General features: G+C 38.4%; 1 protein-coding gene across 2 annotated transcripts in view; it reads left to right on the forward strand.

Annotated features, from left to right (window-relative positions):
- Scfd2 (sec1 family domain containing 2) overlaps nucleotides 1-14,047 on the forward strand; it is a 319,157-nt gene that overhangs the window by 47,677 nt on the left and 257,433 nt on the right. For both annotated transcript variants that reach the window (XM_051198353.1, XM_051198352.1), the window contains one exon: nucleotides 13,149-13,324. In XM_051198353.1, the coding sequence (XP_051054310.1) occupies nucleotides 13,149-13,324 (176 nt within the window). The remainder of the gene's footprint in view (nucleotides 1-13,148; nucleotides 13,325-14,047) is intronic.

Consider the following 14,047-nt stretch of genomic DNA (forward strand, 5'->3'; position numbering starts at 1 on the left):
CAGCTAGGATTGTTTGCCTGGCTTTTTTCTTGTCAGTGTGCAGTTGCTGTTGTTCCTTCCCCTTGTGGTTTTAACACTTCAGGCTTTCTTAGCTTATGCCCTTGTAAACAGTCCCATTGTTAAGAGTTGCACATTTTCTCTGTCGTGTGTACTATCACTTTCCTGCCACAACCTTGACTAATATACTCACTTTCCAACATAGTCCTAAGCATGCATGTACACAATCTTTGTATTTCATTGTAAAACATGTGTTATTTCTCATGACTTAACGTGGGTGTTGCTTTCTCTGCAAAGTTACTGAATAATTTTCTCCTTCGCCACCATCCACACCTTCTTTGGTAACTCTGGTTTTAAGGAACCACGGCTCATTTCTTAGCACTTGCCAACGTGTGATGTACATCAGTCTAAAACTGTGAGACAGTGTCTGTGTCTGTCTTCCCTGGCCATCTGAAGACCTGCTACATGCTAGGTGGTATAGTACTTGGTTCAGTGAGTGGGTTGCTGCTGAGTGTGGGTGCCATAGAAAGACACAGCCAGCATTTCTGTTTCAGTGAGATGTGTGACTGCTTTTGTTTACAGACTTCCTTTCTGATGTTTTTGCTCCACCTGTTGTCTTTGGGGCTTCTGTCATGCCTTCTTCCTTGGAATGTTTTCCCTATTGTCTTCACGACATTCTGTTTTGCTGATACCTTTGTCTTTTTAATAGGCTCATGCCTTCTGTTCTTTACTTCCAGTTTGCTGCTGTGTAGATCTGTCATCTGTGGTTAAACCTTGCAGATGGAGTTAACACATTTTATGAACCTTAAAGTCTTAGCTCCTCATCCTATTTCTGCTTCACTTTCCAAAACAAGGCTACATATTCGCTACACTTCAGTGCACTGGGATTAGAGGCATGGTGCTGTGCTAGGTTCCTCTAGGACCTGGGGACCTGAGCTCGGGTCTTAACTCTTCACTGTAAGTGCTTTGCACACCAAGCCATCTCCCAGCCCTTCTCTATGTGTTCTAGTTTCCATCTGTCTCTTCTCTAGGTTTCTGACTCGTGCTTACATTCACTGTACAGAATGCAGTTTCTCCTGTTGCCCTGACTTTGGTAGAGGCACAGGAAGGATGTTTCTGTTCTGCCACCTTACCACCTCTTCTCTGATTGTCCTCAGGCTGCAATGTGGTCAGTTGAATAATATTTGCATCATGGCCGTTCTGAAGTGAAGCTGACCAGTTGTGTAATTTGGTGTCACTGTCTTTATTGGTATTAAGACCCCAACTCTTTTGACCACCATTTTTATGACAAAAGCACAAAACAGCACAGTGACAGAACTTCATATGATCAACATCGTTTTGACTTTGCCTGAAAGTGTATCAGGAACATGGGTTCATGGAACAGCTTTGCCATATTTGAAATTGGCACAATTCCTTAGAGATCAATGAAGTCACTATTCAGTGTCAAAAAGGAGACAGTCCTGTCTGGCCATTCATTCTGAAGTGAACAGCCTCAAACACATGAGCATATGCGGCTCAACAGAGAGAGGAGAGAGAGAATGTGTGTGTGTGTGTACATGTAACCATGATAATTAAAGAAAAGGTCTTGAATTTGAGAGGGAGTGTGTGTCAGCAGGAGAGCTTGGGGTAGAAATGACACATAAAAATAAATTCTCAAAAAGTAAAATATTTACATTTTAAAAAAAGAGTTAGAATTCATGGAATTTTTTCCCTAGAGACTATAAGCTGAGGCAGGAGGAGCAAGAGTTTGGAGGATAGTCTGGGCTAAGTAAAGAGTTCCAAGCCAGCATGGGATACATAGCTAGACCTTGTTTCAGTTATTATGTATATTTCTTATCTATTAGGTTCTTGTGGGTTATAGAGATCAGGCCGTAGACTATTCTAAATAATTCTATATCATATAAAATTTCAGCTTTCAGGTGCATTTTAAATGACTGAATGTGTTTGTATAAGTAAACAATCATTGTGTGTCAAGCACAATGATCCATAGACTTACAAAAGAGTTATTTACACAAATAAATCATTACTACCTGTGAACTTAACAAATTAAACCAATACTACAAAGACACATGAGTATCAAAATCGTATCAAAAAAACCAGACCTGGGAACATATTGAGCACAGCATACCAATGAGTGATGCAGCCAACTCACCTGGGTCATGTAAAAAGAGGGATACTGTTTTCAGACCATCTGTGGGTAGGTAGGCATCACAGGGTCAAAGGTGATGAACTTCTGACCTGGTGCTTTTTGGGTCTTGAGTTCAGCACAGGCCTCCTGCTTGACAGCCTTGCTGTTCATCCAGGCCCAGCTTTGTGTGGTTTCAAGCTCTGCACCTCCTCATGAACCAGGTCTGTGTGCCTGGAAGAGTGCATGGGTTCTCTTTCTCTATTTCTCTTGATCATTGTTTGGTTCTGTTTATGAGGAAACCATCTTTGATTTTATTAATTTTTTGTGGGTTTTTTTGGGGGTCTTTTATTCTGATCTGCATTATTTTTCTTAAGGTTTGTTCTTTTTTCTAGTTCCTTGAGATTCAGTGTTAGACTATTTGGGATCTATAAGTTTTTATTGAGATAAATTTACCATTTAGAATGTTGCATCATGTGTGTGTGTGTGTGTGTGTGTGTGTGTGTGTGTGTGTGTGTGTTATATATATAATTTTTCTTTTTAAATTTTATTTATTGTTATTTTTTCTTATTTTACATATCCATCCCAGTTCCCTCTCCCTCCCTTCCTTCCATGCCCCCTGATTCCACTCTCATCCCATTCCCCCCCCCCCCACAACTCCACAGGAAGGGTGATGCCTTACAGGAAGGACCAACAAAATCTGTCAATTCATTTGGAGTAGGGACTAGGCCCTCCCTCCTGCCTCTAGGCTAAGGGAGTATCCCTCCATGGGGAAAGTGCTCCCAAAGTCCTTTCATGCACCAGGGATACTTCCTGCTTCTACTGTCAGAGGTCCCTTAGACTGCCCAGGTCTTCTAACTGAGACCCATGTTCAGGGGTTCTGAGTCGGTCCAATGCTGGTTTCCCATGAGCTCCCCCTTGTTCAGGTCAGCTGTCATTGGGTTTCTGTAGCCTGGTTTTGCCCCCATTTTCTTATCACTCCTCTCTCTCAGCAACTGGATTCTAGGAGTTTGGCTCAGTGTTTAGCTGTGGGTGTCTGCTTCTGTTTCCATCAGCTACTAGATGAGGGCTCTATGATGGCAGATAAGTTAGTCATCAATCTCATTATCAGGGAAGGGCATTTGAGGTGGCCTTTCCACTGTTGCTCAGATTGCTAGTTGGGGTCATCCTTGTAGGTCTCAGGATATTTCTCTAAAGTCAGTTTTCTCTTCAAACCTATAATGGCTCCCTCTATTATGGTATCTCTCTTTTTTTTTACTCTTGTCTATTCGTCCCTGACTCAATCTTCCTGATCCCACGTGTTCTCCTCTCCTTCCCTTATCTTTCTTCTAACTCCCTCTGAATTTTATTTTTATTTTTATTGTGTGCATGACAGAGAGAGAGAGAGAGAGAGAGAGAGAGAGAGAGAGAGAGAGAGAGAGAATGACCGTAAACTCAGATGCCCATGGAGATCAGACCAAAGGCATCATACCTCCCTGGAGCTGGAGTTACCAGAGGCTGTGAACTGAACTCTGGTCCTCTGCAAGAGCAGTAAGTGCTCTTAACTTCTGAACCATCTCTTCAGCTGTGTTTCCTTTTCTTTTTTCAATTTTCTCTCAAATATCCTTTTGGGTTTATTTTATCTATTGGTTTCTCAGGAGGAGTGTGTTGTTTTATTCTGCATGTTAGTGAACTTTCTAAGATTCCTTCTGTTGTTGATTCTAAGTTAGCATTGTTGTGGTCGGAAAGCATATACCAAACTATTTCAGTCTTGAATTCATTAAGACTTGTTTTATGATGTAATATTCCATCTCTCTTAGAGAATGTTCCTTCCTAGAGTGTTTCTTGTGTGCTGGAGAAGCACATATACTTCACTACTACTGGATGGATGGTTTCATACATGTCTGTTAGGTCTAATTGGACTCAGTCAGACATTGAAGTCTCCTATTATTGAACTAGAGCCCAATTCTCTTTTTAGATGTATTAATATATGCTTTACATATTTAATGCTTTTATATATATATATATATCCATATATAAATTGTAAAGATTGATTTTTGTTATGTGTATGAGTGTTTTGCCTGCACATATGTGCACTACTCACTGCATGTGCCTGGTACTTGTGGAGTTCAGAAGATGGATTCCCTTGAACTGGAGTTAGGATTGCTGTGGGGCCCCTGTGGGTGCTTGGTACCAAACCCAAGTCCTCTCCAAGAACAGTAAGTGCCCTTGGCCACTGAGCTATCCCTCATCTCCTTGACACTTTTACACTATGTATATTCCCTTCCCGCACCATTGTTTATTTTCTTTTGTCCTGTGTGTGAGCTAGCTTTATTCATCTTTTGCTTTCAGTCCATGTGTGTCTTTTAAGCTAATAGGAGCCTTCTGTAGACAGCATGGGCTTAGACCTTGATTGTTTTGTTGCCATTTTGTGTCTTTTGGATGGCTACTATTTCAGTTCTTACTTGTTAGAACTTGTTCCGCTCATTTGGTTGTTTTCTGGTTGTTTATTTGTGTCCCCTTCCTTGTTGTTTACCTTTGTGCTGTGGTGTTTGTTCTGCAGTGTGAAGCTCTAATTCCTATCTATTTCCTGTTTGTGCATCTGCTGCCATTTTCTGTTCTGTGCTCACCATGAAGACATATTGTTGTAATAGACTATTTTAAGCTCACAACCTTGATCACAAACAAATGCCTAGGCTTTTCCTCTATTCCCCAATTGTATGTTTTTGTATTTACAATCAACATATTGTTTGTATATTCCTTTAACTTACTATAGCTGTAGCTGTTTTTGAAAATTTTAAATTTTGGCTTTCATGCCAGAGACTTAAAAGGTTTTTACATTGCCATTGCAATAATTAAATATTCTGAATTAGAGTATGTATTCATCTCTACTAATGAGTTTTATAGTTTTTCAGACTTTCCTGCTAGTAATTACCATTATTTCCTTTCTAAATGAAGACTTTCCTTGAGGAATTCTAATGAGGGCTGTAGCTGTAGCAGAGTTTTGGTTCAGTCCCTAGCACCACATCAAGCTCTACATGGTAGTACATATTTGTAACCTCAGCCCTCTCTGTGTAGAGGTAGGAGGGTCAGAAGTTCATGTGGCCCGGAATATATGAGACCCTGACAATTTGGAGGAGAATGGATTGCCGTGATTCTGAGGCTAACCTGGGTTATATAATAACTTTTAAACCAGCCTGGGCTATAGAGGTTCTGAATCTGGATTAAGGTTTATTTCTGGGTCTTCTATCCTATTCCATTGGTCTAGATGTCTACTTTTTGTGTCAGTACCATGACTCTTCTGTTACTATGGCTCTGTAGTTTAGTCTGAAATCAGGTATTATAAAGCCTTGGCAGAGTTGGATCTATATTTTCATCTAGTTATTTCTCTTTTGCTAAGTTGAGTCCTTTTACATTTGAGGTTATTATTAAGATGGTCACTGGCTCCTGTGATTTTACTGGTTGTTTTTATGCTTGGATTAATTATTACTTATTTTTCCCTTTATTAGGATTCAGGGTTTGATGGCCTCATTTGTTGTGCATGATGAATTTACTCCAAGTTTTCCCTTTTAAATATGTTCCTCATGTGAAATTTATTCATTCCTGTTCAATCATGTTCAAGACTGACTTTCTGCCTCCTTTTATACAGTGTTCATGTAGGAGTCTTTTACAGTCTTGGTTGACATGAAATTCCTTGTCTTGTGTTTGTCATGAAATGTTTTTAATCACTGTCAATTTTAAATGATAGCTTTCCTAAATATAAATAGTCTTGGTTGTCCCAATTATTGTCTATAAATGTTTGTTTTCATTTAAATGGACTTGGTTATATATATATATATATATATATATATATATATATATATATAAAATTAATAGTCTTGGTTGATAGTTACTCAGTTTCATGACTTTAAATATACTTTTTTCTGCTCTCCTGGCATTTAGGATTGCTAATGAGAGATCTTATATTATTCTGACATGTTTTTCCTTGTAGGTGAGTTTATGTTTTTCTTTTATAGATTTTAATATTGTTTGTTTTATATTTTGGTATGTTATGGTCATAGTTACTTACGTTTCTGAATGCTTCTTCCTTCCTTCCTTCCTTCCTTCCTTCCTTTTTTTTTGAGACAGGATTTCTCAAAGCCCTGGATATTCTGGAACTCACTCTGTAGCCAGGCTGGCCTCAAATTCACAAAGATTTTCTTGCCTCTGCCTCCAGATTGCTGGGATTAAAGAGATGCATCCCCCCCCCCCCAATGGGAGCAGGGACAGCAGGGATAAGCAGTTTCCTTTGGTCTGTGTGGCCACCCTGAGTTTTGGAGAGGCATACTTCAGAGCTCTCCTTCCTTCACTTGCCCTCTCCTAAATACAGTTGTCTACTGGAGGTGGAAGATGGCATGAGTGTTAGGCACCTTGTACAAAGGGATTCTGAGTAGGAGAATTCAGAGCCAGAGTTAGAAACCCAACAAACCTAAGAGCAGGAAATGGTGACAAGGCTCTTGGCTCCTAGAGTAGGAGTTTCTTTCTCCAGTGGTTCTTTTAAGAGCAGAAGTTCTTTGCATCACAGAGGACTCACCAAGATCCTCTGGTACCTGATATTCTGTCCCCGAATAACGGGAGTTTCGTCCTTGCTATCCACTGAGTTTGTAATTGCTGAGGTAGTGTTATCCCTGGGAAGGAAGGGGTTCAAAGAAAGGCAAGCCATAACTGTTTCTGGTGGTTTTATATTTCACCCTTTTTGTGTAACTTTAGTGAGAATTGTTTATTTTTTCTATGAGACCTGTGATGGTTTTGCTTTATTCCAGACCAGCCTCAGAGAAGATCCTCTGGCAGATTTCTATGGATCCATTGAATTGATTTGCCTCATAGAACTAAATGCTATTTTCACATTTGTTTCTTCTTCTACTCTTGACTATATATATATGTGACCACAGGACTAAAATAGTGTGTGTAACAAGAATACACCTATCAAGGCATTTCCCCCAAACCTTCTTGAGTATTTATGGTGTTGTAAAGTGGGCATCAGTCCACAGCTGTGTTTCATCTGAGTTTCACTGTACAGATAGCTGTATATACTGCCCTTCACATTCCCCGGGGTGGGGGGGGGAGATTTATGTGGTTCTCTCTCTCTCTCTCCCTCTCCCCTCCTCTCTCTCCCTTTTAATAACTTGTTTCTGTGTCTAAAACTCATCATGATGAAGAAATGTTTTTATCTTGTGTGGCTTAAATCTCTCTACCTGCACCTTAACCATATTTCTTTACCCTTTGACCTCAGTTGAGGTAGGAAGCAGGCAGTTACTATTATTCCCTATTTCTGTGGCTGTTGAAAGACAGAGCTTTACCCATTGTACAAATCAGTGGTAGTAATAAAGTCAAAGTTCCTGGAGAAAAATAAACATCTGTCCATTCTATATGAAACAGACATTACTTTGTTTCAGAATCAAGATACTATTAAGGAAAGATACGAGAACAAGTTTACAGGAAAATTGGATGACAACATACATTAAATAGAGCATTAGTGTATCATCTTCCTTCCACCTACCTTCATCATCTGCTCCTCAAAGTAACTTGTGAATAAGCTAATATAACTACAGTATATAATTGAGCTTTGCTATGAACAAGTATGTAGTTTATATTTATGTAAACAGTGTTCATTGCTTTTGAACATTAGATGTGACCTATAGAAAAAAGCATGTAATAAAACTATGCTTGTGAAATGAAATATAACTACCAATAAATTATGATCAGGCAAAAACAAAGGGACAGATGGTTTGAAAGGCAGGGAACTGAGAAGTAAAAAGGAAAAAAAAAACTTAATATCCTTTTAGAACTTGAACAATGTGATACCTTTTGAAGGTGACAACAGATAAAACAGCTTAAGTGTGCAATGCAAGTTATGATAAACAACAGGTGGGGATATTGAATACTTTTGTCTGTTTTTAGATTTTGCTTCATTCCTGGGATTCTCCTGAGAAACCCTTGTATTCAGGGTAGACATTCAGCCTTTACATATATTATTTACAAAATCGCTCAGCCTTTCCTTTTTAAAGTTGTGCTTATTCTTTCACACTTACAGTTCACTCTGATTATATCTTCCCCACTATCCTCTCTTGCCTCCCAGTTGAATCCCCTTTTCCAATACGTCCCCTTTCTACATTATCTACTGTCAATATATAGTAACACTTTGCTCTTCATGTTGGCTATTAAGTCAACATTTTATTTGTTCTAATAGTGCTGCCTGCTATGAATAATTACATTTAGCAGAGTTGCCTCCCTGATCTATATGTTATTTATGTGCATCACTGCAAAAAACAAAACAAAACAAAACAAAAAAACTTCTGTTTTGACAAAATCATTTTGGTATCAGGGCTCACTGTGAAAGGAGAATTTGCCTTCAGAACAGCATCCTACAAACACACACACACAAACATTGTAATCAGAGCATTAACAAAATAAAAGTCATAATAGAATACTGGTATAGTTAGAAAGACATTTAATTTCTACTCATTAATCTTACAGCAAATATGGTACTTGATTTAAGCCCATGATATAATGTATTAAAGGTGCATCCTTGGGAAGTGGTAGAGAAGTGGGGTGGGGGCTGTTTAGCACTTCAGGCAAGGCAAACACACTGGAGAAGGTGACCATTGAACAGGATGCAGGCCAGGACAGGCAAGGCCAGCAGAGCTGAGAGCTAGAGCTGACCATGGTGCCGTTGCATTAGCATTCAGCTCTGTCTGTAGCTTGTGCTACTCATCACTGTCCATTTACTTTTTCCTCTCCCCCACTTGAGAGATAATTGTACTTTAAGAAGTTTCAGTACATTAGTACTGAATTAGTAGTTTAAAGACTCAAAAGTCACTTGTCCAGTGTCAAAATGTCACTTGTCAAAAAGTTGCAGTATAATATTGTGGTCATGATATAAAGTAACCTTTTTTATAGTCTTTAAAATTATCTTGCAAAGCCTCTGTAAATCTGCCTGACAGGTTCCCCTTCTCTTTCATAAAGTGAAGTACAGCCAAATATTCTTTTACTTCTTCAATGCCTGGTTCTTATTGCTTGCTTATTCTCATAGTAGCATATTTTCTTTTTTTTGGGGGGGTGGGGAGGAGGTATCGGATGACTTTACTTGACATAAAAACATGTGTACAAAACCACTTCTGAGCAAGGAGGTAGTGGTTCACACCTTTAATCCCAGAACTTGGAGGCAGAGGCAGGCAAATCTCTGTGAGTTCAAGGCCAGCCTGGACTACAGAGTGAGTTCCAGGACAGACTCCAGAGTTACATAGAAACCCTGTCTTCAAAAACCAAAACCAAAAAACCCACTTCTGTCTAATTGCTTGTAACTTTTATTACAAATACATGAAATATGCACTATTTACATACATTTTCATTTGGTAAATTCAATGCTTTAAAACACACAAAGCACCATAGTTAAAAATAGTTTACAAATACAAGGTAGAGAAGTGGGGAAATCTACCTATATCACAGCTCACTGATGAAGTTATCATTTGGAATCCTCAAAGCATGAACATGGAAGCAATTTTTGTTAGTTAATTGGTTGATTTGCTTTTTTTTTTTTTAAATAAGGTTGTAGTTAAATTCCAAAAATGTCATAAGATTATTTTAAAGCATCTATGTGAAATACTCTTCTCCCAACTTCTAGTTTATATGTTATTCCAGTTAGAAAAGTGGCCTGCTTTCATGGCATAGCTAATGACATGTTGGTGGTGTGGGTATGGAAGAAGATGTACTGTGGATGGGAGCAGTGATGCTTAGTGATTACTATCATGGTGTGGGGTTTGGTTGGCCTCTCTTGTTAAGAAATACTTTGTTTCTTTAGATCACTTTTTTTTAGATCACATGCCTTATGTGCTAATTGCAAGTCTTAGCACTGCTAATAGTAAAAACCCTGTCTTCTAATTGAAGATACCCTTGTCTTTAAAATGAGCATATGCTGGAGGTGGAGTAGAAGTCAGTAGTAGACTGCTTGCCTAGAGTAGGTGAGGCAAAACTAGAACATAGAGTCATTACAACGGAAATCTAAACAGATCATCTGGCAAGTTCTTTGCTGATTCTCATTTCCTGCAGCCTCTTTAAAACAGAGTTCCAGGACACACAGATTCTGTCACATTCTGAAGACTTATTTTTCTTTATTGTTATAATCATGTTGAGTAAGATTTATATGATTATTATATGGGTTTCCCCATCCTACCACACCCCTCACTCTCCTGTAGTACTGGAGAATGGACCTAAGGTTTCTGCTTACCAGGAAGGTCCTCTACCATGGAGCTATATCCTAAACTCATTCCCCCCTTGCCCAGCCCCAAGAATTGAACCTAGAGCCTTGCACATGCTGGGCAAGCGTGGATGTCTCTTTCAGTGGACTGCACTTTACCTTTTAGGAGCAATGCTGATGTCACCTGTAGTGTAGCACATAAGGAAGTGCATGGAGGAGGCAGAGGGTGTGGCTCAGCGTGGTCTGCAAAGCAGTGGGCTAATTTTTAGAGTGCAACCAATCTTGGGATCTAAACACTTTAAGCCAATGTTTGTTTTCACATATTTAATAGAATAAAAGTCAGAGCATATTGTGGCACAAAAATCACAACCATTTATGCATAAAGTATATAATATTACTTGTAATTCATGAGATACGTGGAGTTAATCAAGAGAACATCAAAGAGACATCTGTCCATAAGTTTATTTCTAACAGCAATGTGTTTATTTCTATGCCTGACATAAAATACATATCAAATTAATGAATAGTTGAAAGTTAATGGTACAAACCAATAATAAGGAAAACAATTATGACATAGGAAAAGATTTTGAATGGACATTTTACTTGAAAAAGTGTTGGATGTCTGATGGGCACCTGAGAAGATGATCAACTTCGCTAGCCCTTAGAAAAATGCAAATTCAAACAACAAAGAGATGTTACTCCACACTTGTTAGAATAGCTATAATAAATGGAATTGACACTACCTGGTGCTGGTGAGAGTGTGAGGTGACTAGAACTCTCACACGCTGGTGTGGGATGGCCCATTTTGCCTTAGGTTTCCACCTTCTTCTTCCAGCACTTAGCATATGACCATAATACTCACTCTTGGAAATTTACCAAAGAAAAATGAAAACATGTACATGCATGAAAACCTGTACTCAGATGTTGGTGATGACTCTGTTTATAGTATTAAGAATGAAGATAACCTCAATGATCATTTACTTCTGGCAAGATAACTAAATGCCTAGGCTTTAGTAAATCTAATACAATGAAGTAATATTCAGCAAGTAAAAGGAGAAAGCTATTATTTTATTTGAGAGCATCTCAAATAAACTATGCTGATGTGAAAAAGCCAGACTCAAATGGTTACATTTTTGTGGTCCCATTTATAGGACACTCTAGGAAGGAAAAACTAGCAAACAGAAACCAGAAAGGCATCAAGGAGTAGAGTTGGAGTGATGCAATTGACTACAAAGAGGGAGAGTGTGCTAGAATGATGGAAATGTTCTGCATCTAGATTGTGGTAGTTGTTCCCCAATACAAATACTGTATTTATTTGTCAAGCCTCATAGAATTCTGTACCAGAAAAGGGTAGATATTTGACTATAAACAATATTTTAATAAACCTGGCTAAAAGAACAAGGGAAGAAGTATATGACAAAGTTTTTATTTTATTTTTTTCATTTAGCACATGAACAAGGAAATTAAGTTGTACTTTGAGAATCAGTGATGGGAGAGGGTAGTTGAGGGGAAGGAAAAGCAAAATTCAATGATATATGATATGAAGATGTTATTTTGTATGCTAACTAGAGGGATACACAGAGATAGGTAGGTGGATGAATGGATGGGTGAATGGATGGGTATCAGGATGAGGCTGTACCTTGCTGAGGAACTAGAGAACCTCAAGAGATATGGTTATGTCTTGTTTTTCTTAAGTGCTTGCCATGATACATGGATAAGGAGGAACTTCATTTTTTTTTTTTTAATCACTTCACAAAAATTTGTTTAAAAAGCAGACATGATTCAGGCTTTTAAGTTTCTCGTGGCTGGGTCTCTGTTTTGTGTGTATCATAATCTTCAACACCAGCCACTTATTAGGTGGTATCTTCTAGCTAACACTGGCAGACATTCAGCTCTAAGCATCTTGGGTGAGGTTAATAGATGCTGCCTTGTGTAGTTGCTCTGAGAATCAGAAGAGGGCATGCTTCTTTAAGTGCCTTCATGGCCTGCATATGCTGATTTAATGCAGGCAGATTTCTTAACAATTAAAAAAAAAACGAGTATAGCAATGAACAGTTGAAATTCAGTTTCAGAAAACAGTCCATAGGCATGCATTGGTGAGGTCTACAGGAATATCTATTGACTTACAGTTGGGTTTACCTCATGATTTCTTTTTGACTGATTGGTGTTTAGGAATGAGCCTTGTGTAAAGCATTGGTGATATCAACTATGAAATGTAACAAATCGGAGGGTGGGAGAGTCCATCAAAGGACTCTGAAGGAGTGTATTAGATTACAAGCACTTTGTACATTCACTAGCAATTTACCCTCATTTGCCATACACTTTTTGTGCCATTAAACCGGCAACCTTGAACCTCATGAAAACAGTTACGAAGTCCCTGATACCAGTGATAAAGGTTTTAGCCATGATTGTAACATGCTTTTTATACATGCACACAATTAAAAAGCTTTCCATTTACCTCTTGGATACTTGTGTCATATATCATTCATAGATACTCTATGTTGAAATCAACAAATACTTGTGTGCCTTTATTTGAAAACTCTTTTCAGGATATTAGGAAGTTATAAATGAGTTCTCTAGCAATATGGCTGTAGCAAGTTGGCTTAATTCTTATTTTCTTTCTTGCAAAAGCAGCAAGTAAGATCAGCTTTGCTGTTGTCCTTGTGTTACCAGAAGAATAATAATAGTTTAGGAAAGAATGATCAGCTCTGGGGTTCTGTGCACATATAAGATAGTGTTTGCTCATAGCCTCCTTGTCATTATTTATTAAAAGTGAAGGGAGTGCACTGATAAATTATTATGTTTCTCCAGGGAGAGTCACACCAGGGCAGCTCATGTCCTATATTCAACTCTTCAAGAACAACCTCAAAGCTCTTACAAATCACTGTGGGCTCCTACAGCTTGGGATGGCTACAGTTCAAACCCTGAAGCACCCACAAACTGCCAAGTGGGATAACTTCCTGGCATTTGAAAGGCTCCTTCTACAGGTATGTTGCTGTGGGAACTTATTAATATGTCACTAATTGAAGTTTTGACTTCCAGGAAAACACTTGGATATCTACTATTATCTGAGTAATAGTATTGTTGACCTATGCAATTGTGGTTTGAATGACAATGTTCCACAGAGGGTAGGTGTTAGAATTCGTGGTCCTGGTTGGTAGTGTGGTTTGGATAGGTTTAGGGCATATGGCCTTTATAGAAGAGCACCGCCTTGGACAGATTTTGAGGACTCAAAGCCGCACACAATTTCCAGTTTGCTCTCTCTACTTCATGCTTGTGGTGTAAGATGTGAGCTTCCAAGTTGCTGCTCCAAGAAATCTTTGATTTCTTGATCCTAAGGAAAAATTTGACCATTTTACTAACTTCCGGATGCTGCCTTTAAGTTTTATGGCCTTTGGATCTTTCTAGGTCTTCATAGACTTTATTTAATTCTTGATACTTTTCCTGCAAGTCTCTGCAGCTGTTTAGATTTATTTTGCCACTACCTAGGCTGTAATCTTTAAATGCTGTAGATACCTTCAAATAATGCTTGGTGACAGATGAAGGGAGGGACATTTTGTTTGTAGTGTTTAGTGAGAGATCTGTTTGTAGAGGAAAAACTTCCCATGACTTATGAAATATCTTCATAGGAAACTTCTAAAGATGTATATTTTTATATTATATGGTATAAACTATAGAGCATTTACACATTATGTGTATTTTGAAAGTAT

The sequence above is a fragment of the Phodopus roborovskii genome, unplaced genomic scaffold (genome assembly GCF_943737965.1).
Source record: "Phodopus roborovskii unplaced genomic scaffold, PHOROB, whole genome shotgun sequence".
In the NCBI taxonomy this organism is placed as follows: domain Eukaryota; kingdom Metazoa; phylum Chordata; class Mammalia; order Rodentia; family Cricetidae; genus Phodopus; species Phodopus roborovskii.